At 44.2% G+C, this 12,985-nt stretch overlaps 1 protein-coding gene across 9 annotated transcripts in view; it reads right to left on the minus strand.

Moving 5' to 3' along the window:
* LOC135436933 (diacylglycerol kinase theta) overlaps nt 1–12,985 on the minus strand; it is a 28,615-nt gene that overhangs the window by 11,245 nt on the left and 4,385 nt on the right. For 5 of the 9 annotated variants that reach the window (XR_010437629.1, XR_010437628.1, XR_010437626.1 and 2 more), the window contains exons 2-13: nt 6,047–6,126; nt 5,852–5,954; nt 4,825–4,931; nt 4,663–4,747; nt 4,394–4,594; nt 2,414–3,958; nt 1,746–2,030; nt 1,250–1,676; nt 870–1,191; nt 574–803; nt 364–512; nt 31–300 (exon numbers count right to left, since the gene is read on the minus strand). Coding sequence is in view for 5 of the 9 variants with exons in the window: in XM_064694706.1 (XP_064550776.1) it covers nt 31–300; nt 364–512; nt 574–803; nt 870–1,191; nt 1,250–1,676; nt 1,746–2,030; nt 2,414–3,958; nt 4,394–4,594; nt 4,663–4,747; nt 4,825–4,931; nt 5,852–5,954; nt 6,047–6,126 (3,804 nt within the window). In the remaining 4 variants the exon portion in view is untranslated. The remainder of the gene's footprint in view (nt 1–30; nt 301–363; nt 513–573; nt 804–869; nt 1,192–1,249; nt 1,677–1,745; nt 2,031–2,413; nt 3,959–4,393; nt 4,595–4,662; nt 4,748–4,824; nt 4,932–5,851; nt 5,955–6,046; nt 6,127–12,985) is intronic. The other 4 variants (XM_064694708.1, XM_064694707.1, XM_064694710.1 and 1 more) reach the window with 3 other exon arrangements.

Below are 12,985 nucleotides of genomic sequence, written 5' to 3' on the forward strand. Positions count from 1 at the left end.
AGAATAAATAATTTTGAAACATCAAATGACCTGATATATCACTCGATGTCAGAGCCGGTAATTGATGATGCTGATTTGTTTGTTGCGATAGATGTGCTTGGTGAGCCTTCTTCTTCTTACCCGTTGTTTGTGAGGGCGCCTTCATGGCCGGCTCTTCGGGCTTGTCTTCCGGATGAAAGACGACAGTCCAACGATCCAAGCGTATCTCCTCCGCCTCAATGACATCGCGCAGCATATTGAGTGGATCCTCGCCACCGGTATAGCCGGAACCCCAGCATAAAACCCGTGCCAGATCGTTGCCTGGCAAGACTTGGGCTTAGGAAACGGGCAACAGGTTGGGCAAAACAATGGCCAGCTACTTACCTGTACCTAACGGTACAATCGCGCACGGTGGACTAGAGCATTCCGAGTCCTGGCCAACATTGTCCAGGCACTGCAACACCCAGCCAATGGTGCCATCGCCGCCGCACACCAAGATCTTGTAGTTCGTGATCTGCCGGAACACGTAAAGCCTAAGGGCGAGAGGAAAACAATAAGGTGAAGCTCCCCCAAATAGCTTTCCGGTTGACTTACCCTGGCAGCGGACCTCCGTTGTCCAGGTCAAAGACCTGATACGGATTCAGTAGTTTTCTAAAGCTCGATATTAGTTCCAGGCCCTGACAGCCGCCGGATTTGACATTGACAAAGACCAGCAGGGGCCTGACATCCGAGGGCACCATGCTGGGCTCAATATTTGGCAAGAGTAGGACCAACAGTTTCTTGTCCTCGATGATCGTCTCGCGTAGGTTGTAGAAAGCACGAACCTGCCCGGCAAAAGAGACAAATATGTCACCAAGATCTAAGAGAGTTTTTGTGGCCGTGGAACCTACCGCCTTTTGAGAGTCCTCGAATGTGAGCACAACCGAACCGTACTCGTAGTAGATGGGTCCAATGCTGATGAACTTATTCTCATCGGTCACGTATTTGCTTAGGATCTGCTCGTAGTTGCGCTGCGAGAGTCCTGTGGGTAGGTTGCCCACAAAGAGCGCAATGTTCGGGCCATGTGGATCCTGTTTGTGCTGCATGTAGAAGCGCATCAATTCCATTTGACGAATGGAATCCTTGCCCAGCTGCTTCATAATATCCCACGGACGTTCGTTCCACGAGAGTATGCGCTCGGTAACGCCGCGATCGAGCAGCACCTCCGAGCATCTGCAAAGGCGATATGAAATAAGACAACCTTGGGTCACCTCGGCTGGATGAATCTTACCTATAGTCCTGTATCTGGTTATCTTGTAGACCGAATTTATCGAGTGCGTCTCGTATCAAGTCCTTTATAACTGTTGTATTATCGACAGGAACATTGACATAGGGATCTTCGAGTGAGCATTGCAATTTGCCAGGATAGACGCGCACATGTCCTCTGTCCTTGTCCTGAAACCTGAGAAACATGGCCGGTCGCTTGCCCTCCAAGTGTGTCAGATTCAACACCGGAGTCGGATCCTGCAGCGCTGCATCCTCCATGCCAGTGGCCGCATACATATCGGTCAGATAGAACGCTTGCGGATCGCGCGTAATGTGAAACGCCCGCAAGGCGGTTGTCAGTAATTGTTCCAGCGTATAAGTCCGTTGCACGATGATCGCACGGTACTGCTGGCGCCGGAATGAGTTGTTGCCGTCAAAGACCTTGATCATCTCTGCGGGACAAGGATTGAATCGCTTAAACTGCGCCTTGCCTGATGGGTGCACCTTCCTCTGGCACTTACCTATATCCTTCTCTTCGCGCTCCTTTTCCTTCTTCTCCCTGTCCTTTTCCGACTTCTCTGACTTGTGCCCCGTGGCGTCGGGGCGATAGTATGTGGAAGATCCACCAGTGCCAGAGCCGCCACCGCTAGAAGCACCTGTGCCTCTTTCTCCGCCTCCACCACCGCTGCTGCCAGCGCCGCCGGCGGCCGCGTTCGCGCCATGCGAGGACTCGGCCTTGCCCTGCGACTCCTCGTCCTTGAAACGTGGCGCATCTCCGCTGCTAAATTCCTCCGATATACTGCGTGCTAAACGAGCACAGACAAATCCGTTAATAAACTATAACTATCAGATATTCGGGCAGAGGGTGTTGTTAGCTTGAGAGGATCATGCAATGTGTATCTGTATTATGGCGGGGGTTAGTTCTGTCTGATGCGATGCGAAATGGTGCGATCGTATGGCATGTGATATGTGATAGGTTGAGTTAGTTGAGTTAGTAAAGGGTTAAACAATCGGAAACTAAGGCAGGTGGTTAGCTCAATAACTAGAAACAAATCGAAGAACCAAAAACGAAACTTAAGCCAATCGAGCACTGAGTACTGAGAGAGTATACGGCAGTCGGTGGCAGTTGCTGTTAGAGAGAGATTACAAAACGAGTACAAACGAGTACAAAGTGCGGTACGCTAATCACCTCTGCGCCTCTGGTAGCGCGGCTTCCGCCAGCCGGCGGACAGGCCGCGGACGCGCCGCAGCAGCCGGTCGAGCACGTGACCCTGTGACCCTTGGACATCCGCGTCGCTGGCGCGGGATCGACTGCTGGCGCCGCCATCGCTGATATCGCCAGCAATGTCATCGCCGGCGCTGTGCGGCCGATCGTCCAGATACAGATCCTCGTACTCGACATCGTCGTAGCCATCGGCATCCGTGTCGAGGGGCAGGCGAGCCGCGGAGAGCGTGTGATAGTTGTCATCGTACGGCTGATAGTTGCCATCCTCATCCTGTATGGTTATCTCGATATTCTGCGACAGCCTGTCCAGGCTGTAGTTGCTCTTGGCGCCGCCTTTGGGCGAGCGCTTCGAGCGACGACGCTGGAACAGACCGCGTCCGTACTTTTTATAGCGGGCAACGCCCGGCTCCTGAAACGACTTGCTGCGACCCACCGGCGACAGCTGTAGGAGCGCCGAGGCGGGCTCGGGCGTATGCGCGGGCGCGGGCGATGCCGAGGAGCAGTCGCTGGAATTGGGAGAGCTCACCGAGCCGCCCTTGTGCTTGGGCGCACTGAGTATGGGCTTGGGCTTCGGCTTGGGTTTGGCTTTCAGGAGAGCACCAGTCTTTGGGTTGCGGCCAGCGAGCGCGCTTAAGGCAGGGATCGGTCCTGGGGCGGGGCCCGCACCCCTGGCGGCGGCTGCGGCTGTGGCTGTGGCAGTGGCAGTGGCAGTGGAACGCGCCTGGATCTTGCGCTGCTCGGAGGTGTTGGAGGTGTTACTATTACTACTATTATAGCTAAGGTTGCTGATCAGATTCATGCTGGAGTCGAGATCCTCGGTGTTGGTCAGCTCGCCGCCCGTGTCGGACGTCTCGTAGCAGCTCTCCCGCGGCGCCGTCTCCAGCTCTACGTCGCCATGGTAATCCGTCTCGCTGACATCGCGCGGCGACCGGCGCGAGCAGCGCTTCCGCAGCAGCACATCGCAGTGATCGTAATCGTCACTCAGATCGCCGCCACTTATATCACAGACACCCCCATCCACATCCACATCGTCGTCGTCGTCCTCCTCCTCCTGCTCGCTGTTGGAGGCGCCGCGACGCCGACGTCGTCGCCCCTGGCCGTGGCCCAGCTTACGAAACAGGCTCGTGTAGATCAGGTGCAGCGAGGAGTTGGCGGAGGGCGACTTCTGCAATGGACCCGTGGCCAAATTGCTGGAGGCAGTCGTTAGCTGCAGCGCGCTGTCATGCTGCTGCTCGTAATCATCCTCCTCGGCATCCTGCTGCTGCTCCTCCTGATCCTGTTCCTGATCCGGGTCGTTGCTTGTCTCGCCCACTGTCAGCGAGGGCGTGGGTGAGACACAGAGCGACATGGAGCCACAGGAGGTGGGCGTGGGCGGCGTTGAAAGTAAAAAATGTTGTTTCGATTGCTCAAGTCGCTGTCTATGGAGCTCGAGCAGCTCCTTGAGACACAAACCCGACGCACCAACTTGACCAACAGCCGCGGCGGCCTCTGCACCGAGCTCCGGGCTGGCTGCCGAGGCGTCAACGGCCAAACAACCAAACCAAAAAAGAAACGTTTAAAATAACACAAGAAAAACTCAATAAATAAATCAATCGAAATGAAAAAATCGAAGAACAAAAGTCGACAGATACAGTGAAAATGTGAGAAAAAAAACCGCAGCTGGAAACGAAAACTGAAACTGTTTGCGATCGTGTTGCGAGATGAGGAGAGTCAGATGAGGAGGCTTGAGAACTTGAGATGATGATCCATGGATCTGAGCAGAAACATACAAATGTGCACAACATCGAGAGCTGATTTGGAGAGCAGCTTTTAGGGGGTTGGTGAGTTTTGGGTGAGTGAGCTGAGCTGAGCTGAGCCGTCAGGTCGCACGGATCACGCGACTGTGATCGGATTTGCAAAAGGAAACGGGGAATTGCGGGGGGGGGGCCGGATTGGGGTACTTACGACACGAATAGTCGCGCACGAGCGACGTCTTGGATTTGACTTGGACGCCAATAATCGCCTCGATTGGCACCTCAGTACGTGGTATCGAAACTGAATGCGGAGGTAAGTAGATAGGTTGTAATATACCAAAATTACATTCGGTTGGCAGGTACATGCGACATCCGGCGTGCGTGGTCATGCCACACCACTCGCACCGATAGCCTGCAAAATGGGGAGAGATTAGTGGAGGATTACCCTAAATATAGCAGTGTATTCCTTGCGATACCCACCTGTTAGGCATTCCGAGGACCAACAGGTCTTTTTGCAGTAAGCGCATTTGGACGTTGATGGAAGATTCCCCTCTCGCCAATGATGCTGTCGAGCATTATTATATATTATATAGTGTATTGGATATCGCAAATAAATCATAAATAAATCAGTTTTATACTCACTTGATGCCTCACATTAAGCAATTCCTTGCCAGGCACGTATGTTGCATTCTCGGTGCAATCGGGCACTGCAAAATCTTGGCACTCGGTATGCGCGAAATATTCGCACACTGTCAAGGGTTAAAAGTGTGAAGGGTTAAAGATGTGAAGGATTTAATAGATTGATATAGCTTTTTGGTATAAAGCTGGAAATTTTAACTTTAACTTATATTGAACATGTTGGATAATAAGTTAATAATAAATTTATTATCACATTGGGATATTCTCGAAAGAAAAAACTCTGATATTTGGCAAGAAATCTATATATACTTAATTGAAATTTTATTTATAATTTTTTTGTTAATTTTTTATTATTACTACATTTATCTAGAGAACTATTCACTTATTATATTTATATTTAAAATGCATTCTAACCGAATTTCATGTGCATTTCCTTAAATATTAACACTATTTATACCAAAGTTGTCAAAAGACAACTTTTCTAGTTTTAACTTGATTTAACTAAGTTAAATCATTTTTTTCTAAATTTACTTTTTGATAGTTCATTAATTGATTGTTAAATCAATTTAGTGGTAGAATAATCCTCCACAAAAAAAAATAAAAATTAAAATAGAATAATTTTAAAAACTTTTTCCACTCTTAATAGCTAAGATGTTAAAATAGGTATACACAAAACCTTGGTAGAAATAGTGTTAAAAACTTCAAACTAATAAGTTTTAAGTGGGAGTCTTTAGTTGGGCTTCTAAAAGTATGCAACATTTCAAATGAAATCCGAATTGAAGTTATATTAAATTTAGTAATGGAAAATAAAGCCTCCGATATTTGAATGTAATGTAGTATAGCCTTTAACGAATATAAGATAACATCTAGAGGCGTCTATAAATAAATTGAAGCCATGTTTGACATGCACAGGAATTGGTTATGAAATGCATTTCAAATAAGCTGACAGCCCTGAAACTAGTTGGCGGTTTGGGGCTTCGAGCCCAGCCTCGCCCCGCCCCCCGATCCGCTGGGTGAAATGTTGGCTTACCTAGACAATGCACCGCTGGCGTTTCATCCAATCTCTTACGGCAAACGGTGCAGAATTTTCTCTTGTGATGAGTTGGCTCCGACCAACAATGGGCGACGGGATTCTGTCCAACGACATGACAGATGCCAAGTTATTCAATGTAAAACAGATATCAAGTATATATATATGTGTGTGTGTGTAGGATAGTGTACCCACCTTTATAATGCATGGCGCAATACCGGAACAGGGCGTTACCACGCTGCTGACACATCGCTCGTGTATGATAAAGTTGCAAACTGCAAGAGAGAAGCAAAAGGGGGAAGGGTGAAGAGGGGAGGGGGGGGGGGGGGGCATGTAAGTGTCATTCAATAGAGAATAGTGAATGGAGACAACATTTTCCCTGACTATATAATGGCAGTTCTTATCTAAGTGAAACAGGCTGCATAATATAACAACCTGAGTTTAGTACCTCGAGTAAGTTGCTAGCTATGCAGGTACAGTGAAGGCTCTCTTGAGCGGACACCCAATTTGTACAACAATATTTTTAAATTGATTTCTAAATAAATATTGATAAATTAAAATATATGTTTAAAAACATTGCATACACATATGGCACGTATAAAACATATTTTCTGAAAAAGCTTTAGAAATAAACGATCAACTTTCATTGAAACCTTTTCCGCCAATTTACCACTGTTGCGGGTGGAATTTCCCTAATCGCTGAAGCAGGTAATTCTCAAGTTCCCATGTAGATATTTATTTATTAATATTCAACAAAACAGAAGGCAACCAAAATATTAAATATATTATAATTCAATAATAAAAGCCCAAATCGAATACAAAAATTTCTAATAATATTGACGAAACGGTGGCGCATTTTATTATATTTTATTGGTTTAAAAAAAAAACTAAATAATCGATTATTTTAATAATTTTGTTTGCTTAATAGCAAATAATAAAAGTACCAAAAAATGGAGGATTTTTTTTGGGCCTTGCAAAAATTTGGAAACCAATTTTCTCGGCTAAGTTAGCTGATCGCTAATAGAGATTTTACTGTACACGGTACACTTGTCTGCATGTACACATGTAAAATGAACATGTTATGGCTGAGTGTGAGGACAATCGCACGTCATCGTCAGCCACCCATTAGCGCCATTCATAGCAATGGGCCATGCTGGGGCTCTTGAGTTCATGGGCACCATTTTCATTGAAGGCTTGCACAGAGCACACTCACACACATATGCATGGACAATAGCACTTGCATGCACATGCACATGCACACACTCACAATCGACCTGGAGCAAAAAATAAGCAAGCCCTAAGTGGCTAACCGTAAAAAGAGAAGCAAAAGCTGCAGAGAGAGAGGGAGAGAGAGCTACGCACAAAAGCGAAAACAAACTCAGCAATAATGCAGGGCAAACAAAGAGCTCGCTCTCTCTCGCTTCCACTTGCACTTCCATTGCCACTCTGTTTGCATGTTCGGTGTCTGAATGGAAGCAGCAGCAGCAGTACCGCAACCTGTGACCAAAGCAGCGCTGCCACTGTCCTGGGCAAAGCTTCACACATACATGCAAGGCATTGAGTGCAGCCCAGCTATATATGTATATACATACATATATGAATGTATGTATTTTATGTATTTGTGCAGCTGTGTGTAGCCCAGCATAGAAATTCGAATTTTATTTTAAGAAAATCCGGAAAGTTTTACACACTTTTCATGTATATAAATGAACATATATATATACATATTTTAAACGCATATGTACATTTATATGTAGGTATTAATGTGCAAAACTGCGCCTTATGTACAGCTAAATAAATTCATAATTCTATCTACATTTATTTGCATTTTAATATACATATTTATGTATTTGTATATGTGAATACATATGTATGTTTGTATGTATTTAGCTAGTTCTCGAACTAGGCCGCTGACCTGACGCTGACGCTCTGACGTCATGAATGAACTCATGAATTGGTTGCTCTTGTTGTTGTTGTTGTTGTTGTCATTCAGCTATGTATAAAAATAAACGAGTACTCGAAATGTTTACGGCGCATGTTGCATGCTCAAAGTGGATAATCATTTTTGGCCGTGTAAACGTGACGCTGGCACGAAACCAACTGCAGCCTCTCAATCTGAGCGTGTGTATGTGTGAGTGTGTATTAATGAAACATAATATTATATTTGGAAAAAGCAGCAGGCATACATTTTTGATCATCTACATATATAATTTGAGTCAAGCGAAGCGCGTGGCCTGAATCGTATAATGTTTTAGAGCGTTACGAGGGTTAGTTAACTGTATTTTATAAATATATGTAGTATTTGCATGTATGTACATATGTATATACATATTTATATGTTTGCATTTTCTTTGGCATTATGTATACCAAAATGTTAGAGTACGCATATGTATGTGTGTGTGCGTGTGTGCTTGTATGTGTGTGGTAACAGAGGAGATAAATGCGACGAGGACGCATGGGAAATTTTCAAATGTTTTTCTTCGCACTAGTTGGGAAATTTACGAAATTCAACACACTTTTACTTTTACATCTTTCTTTTGCTTAGCGAGGGCGCGCTCACGTCGTTGTGTATTGTGTGTGTGTGTGTGTGTGTGTGTGTTGCTTTAATAACAACAATAACAAAGGAAATATAAAGCAAAGACGTCGAAAAGTACTCAAAGAAGTTGGCAGCAAGTCGAAGTCAAAGCCGAAGCACAAATATATGTGTTTAAGGTGGCGAATAATGTTTGCCACGCATACACACACACACACACTCATGCGACACTGCATGCATATGTATATGTATACATGTACGTATATGTACAGTGTGCGTGTGGGTGTTCTGTGCTGTGCTGTGGCAATTGAATAGGCACAAGTTGACATGCGTAGTACAATAGCAACAATTAAAATTGATATTTGCATAGAACTCACACCCCACCCACACTCACACACACACGCATACGCACACGCACACGCACAGCGTGGGCGAGAGAGAGATTTTTGCATTGTCAGCTGTGAGTTATGGATTTTGGTTGGGCAGGAAATCAATTTAGAATCAAACTTCCTGACAGCTAACCAAACTCGCTCAAAAATAGATGAAACCATAAGTAAATATAGAAATAATTGGATCAATGTGACGCATGAATAATAATACACAGAACGCTTTCGATTCTATTCTGTGCGCACTTTAACTCGACCACGAGCCGCATGACGTATACGCAACATTCGAACTGAAAATAACTTTGAAAATGTCAACTATCAACGATTCAAAATAAATGTTGTTATGCCAAACTAATGCAGCCAAATGCAATTCAAATTGTTTGTCAAATTAGAAATTGCATCAAATTGCAGCCGCGTTTTATTTATAGGTCACGACTCGGAATATAGCATAACATAATTTAGTTTCTCATAAATATAATTTGTAAAGCTGCAAATGAAATCAACTCAATTGAATTCAAGCAAATGCGCGCAGCTACAAATCTTGTTGTGTGCGAGATACACACACACACGCACACGCACACACACACACGCACACGCACAACACTCTGGAGCGCTCTGGCAAGTACGTAAGCACACACAAGGCAACAGTCAAGGATATCGTGTGCGTCGTGCCTGCGGATTGCTGCCGCCTCCCCGCGCGACGTCGCCGTCGACGCCGCTGTCGACGCCGACGCCGACATTGCGGCCAGCTGCGCCACTTGATAGAGATTGGATTTGCATACCCTGGGACCAATTCAGATTTTGGCTGGATTATCTTTATGCTCGCTCCAATTATTTGAACTATTTAAGTCACAGAAATGCATAACATTTCCATGTAACCGAATAATAAAAGGAATCGCTTTGTAACTTAATTAAATAAAAATATTTTATCTTTTCTTTATGAGTATGTGATTTATACTATGTTTATTATGTTAATATCTAACTGTTATTTGTTGTTAAACATTCATATTACATATATCTAAAGTTATTTAGAGCTCTTTCGAATTCAGCTTTCTCTTACTTCTTTTTTGAAGATTCTTTGATTGATTAAGAGTAAAATATGTTTTCTTTCAAAGGCCAACAAGAGATTTTTAGTATTGGAAATTTTCCAGTGCTGCACAACAAACTTGATATTTATGGAAATTCATCGCTTCGACAGCATAATAAGTATTTCTCTCAATGGGGCGAAGTCATTAAGGAATGCTCCCTTAGAGAATCTTTTCAGTGTACTAGATCCTATTCAAAGGGCTCTTAAGGACAACTCCTTAGAGACAAACCTTAAAGGATCTACATTCCTTTACATGATTCATCTCTTTGCACTTTCCAATAAAAGATACATTTTTAGATGGATCGATATATATATATGAAATCTCATTTAATATCAAAAGGGAATCATAGAAGAATACCTAAAATATGTGAGCAGTTTTAAAGCGATAGATTTGAATCTAAAATTTTAAGAAAGCTCTCAAGCTCTCAAGTGGGAAAAATACCTAGTTATAAGATAACAGTATTTTGTATACTAAATATATTTAATTAGCGGATATTGCCCGGCCTTGCCCATGACAAGTTTTGTGCTTGAAATTTTACCAACAGAAAAGTTTCAGGCAACCTTTTTCGTTAAGCGATTTTTCCAAAGGTCCTGGTGGAATTTTCCACCTCCATTCCATAAGGTAGCTACAGTGAAAATTGCAGCTTTTTAGCTTTTTACTAATCATTCAGTTAGTCAGGACAAACAGTTTTATATATAGAGATGGATCTGACAGCCAAATATACATATATATATGAAAGTGGCCGGGCGTGAAACGTCAGCAATGCCACTTGAAGACCGCCCCGGGCTATCGAGCACCAATCTGATGGCTATGCCAGCCAAACTGACGACCAAACAGTTTAAACAAAAAAAAAACAAAAACTTTTTATTCATTTGCTTTTTTTTTTGTTGCTATTATTATAGTTGTTGCCTTGGCTTTCATTTCATGAATGAACAGCAACAACGTCGTGCAAAGATGGCAATTAAACGGCATCAGGTCCGCGCACCTCAGCCGTGCCGCCGTCGGCCGCCGTTAGCCCATATGGCACTCGGTTTTTCGGCCGCGTTCCGCCACATTCATGGCGGCCATTGATGACGCACTTTTAGCCCTTCGCTGCTATCGGCTAGAACAGCAGCTGGCCAGCTGTGTGTGTGTGTGTGTGTGTGTGTGTGCTGCTATTGGTTTTTTTCTTAGTGTAGGTGTGCGGACAGGCCCATGCACGGGCAGGGCCAGCTTGTAACAAGCCCACACAGTTTTTCACATTCAATTTGGTTGTTATGCTCACCTGCTGCTGCTGCTGTTGCTGCTGCTGCTGCGGCTGCTGCTGCGAATGCGACTGCAATTGCCAGTTGGCAATTGCGCCCCCGCAACCCTTGAAAACCAATTGAAACGTTGCCTGCAGCTGTGCGCATCCTCTGTGCGTCTGTGTGTGTGTGTGTGTGTGTAATTGCTTGTGCATCTCGACCTAGTTTCAGGCGGGCTTAACAGCAAGTGAGAAGAGTGCAACACGCTGTTGCTCTGCCTGGCAACTGTGTGGGCGACTTGCAGCTCGTTGTCTCTCTCGCTCTCGCTCTCTCTCTTTCGCTCTCGCCCTTGCTCAGTTCTCAGAGTTGCAGAATCATTGTTGGCTTTGACTTGCATACGCCCGCGCACTGTTCGCCCCCGCCCGGGCCATCTTAATTTCAATCCCAACCTCAACTCTCATTTACACTCTCCTGCACGGTTGCAGCCGAGCTGAGCCTTGTCCCACACGCAATTAGAGGCTGCAACTCAATTAGAGCTGCGTGCAACGCCTCTGCAAACAGCTTCGCATGCGACTTGTGTGCTAATGAGAGCAACGCCTGCGGCTATGCAATGCAAATTTTCGCACTAAAAACATATTACCAGCGACCAACCAGAGATAGTTATATACTAAGTATATATGCATATGTATGGATACATCAGAGCAAGTTTTGCAAATTTATTCAGTCAGTTGTCGGCGTAATATATTTATATTTTTGAAAATCTACCAATCTATTATCTAGTAAACAAGTCATATGTGGTATGCAGCTTTACCTGTTGCATCCTCATGTAAAATATAATTGACTATATTAAAATATTTTCGAAAAAGGACGCACTTTTGTGAATATAAAGATATTTTGTATATGCAATAATTGAACGTAGTTAAAGCACTTAAAATTTCACAACGATCAGATAATAAGCACGGAAAATATTTATGATACAAATTTATAACATGCAATATTTACAAAATCAAATACGGCAAAAACTCTATTAAGCGGACAGTCGACCGCTTAATGGGGGTGACCTGATTTAAAAATTCTACAAATAAACAAATTCGTTTGACAGATTTTCCCTTGTTCGCCCAAGATGAGTGTCTCTTAGAAGAGTTTTCACTGTGAGCGGGTTCTTATTAGGGAATATCATGAACCTTGTTACAATCATTAAACCTTCCTTCCATACACACACACACACACACACACACACACAGTGCTTCTTCTTCCAGTTATAACATCTAAATGTCTGTTAATACTAAAGATTTTTATTTGAATTTTGGGTTATTTGTATATCTAGTTCTTATAAGATCAGAGATAATCTCAAACAACGGGAATTTGCTATCGATTTATATCGATTTCATGGGAACGCTGGAAGTTATCGATGTTTTGAAATAAGAGGAGGACGAGGAGGACCTATCTCTGAGCTCGACTCGGCTATTGGTATTGCCCAAGAATATACTCTATATATACCCTAAGGGATCGGAGATGCTACCCGTGTCACATACACTTGCAGGGTATAAGCACGAAGCTGGCTACAGGGTATTTGCTAGTCGCGCACACTCAACCCGTTTACGCTTGCAATAAATATATTGAAAAATAAATAATTGCAATTGAAATATGCCAGAGACAAGCGTTTATTTCTAGCTCAAACTGTCAACGGCGCACAGTTACGAATGTGTGTGTGAGTGAGTGTGTGTGTGTGTGTGTGTAGAGGGGATAACAAAATTTCAAACTGATTGCAGCTTGCCGTGCGACCCGTAACATAAATGGGGCTAGGCGAACTATTTGGCAGAGCGCGTGAGCCTCGCGATCCTCCCAAAGAAATCGACGTTATATAAACAAAGCAAAGCGCGCTGTGCAATAATTATAATAAT

The sequence above is a fragment of the Drosophila montana genome, unplaced genomic scaffold (genome assembly GCF_035044405.1).
Source record: "Drosophila montana isolate Dmon_TW-CO22-7 unplaced genomic scaffold, ASM3504440v1 contig_3733_1, whole genome shotgun sequence".
Lineage (NCBI taxonomy): Eukaryota > Metazoa > Arthropoda > Insecta > Diptera > Drosophilidae > Drosophila > Drosophila montana.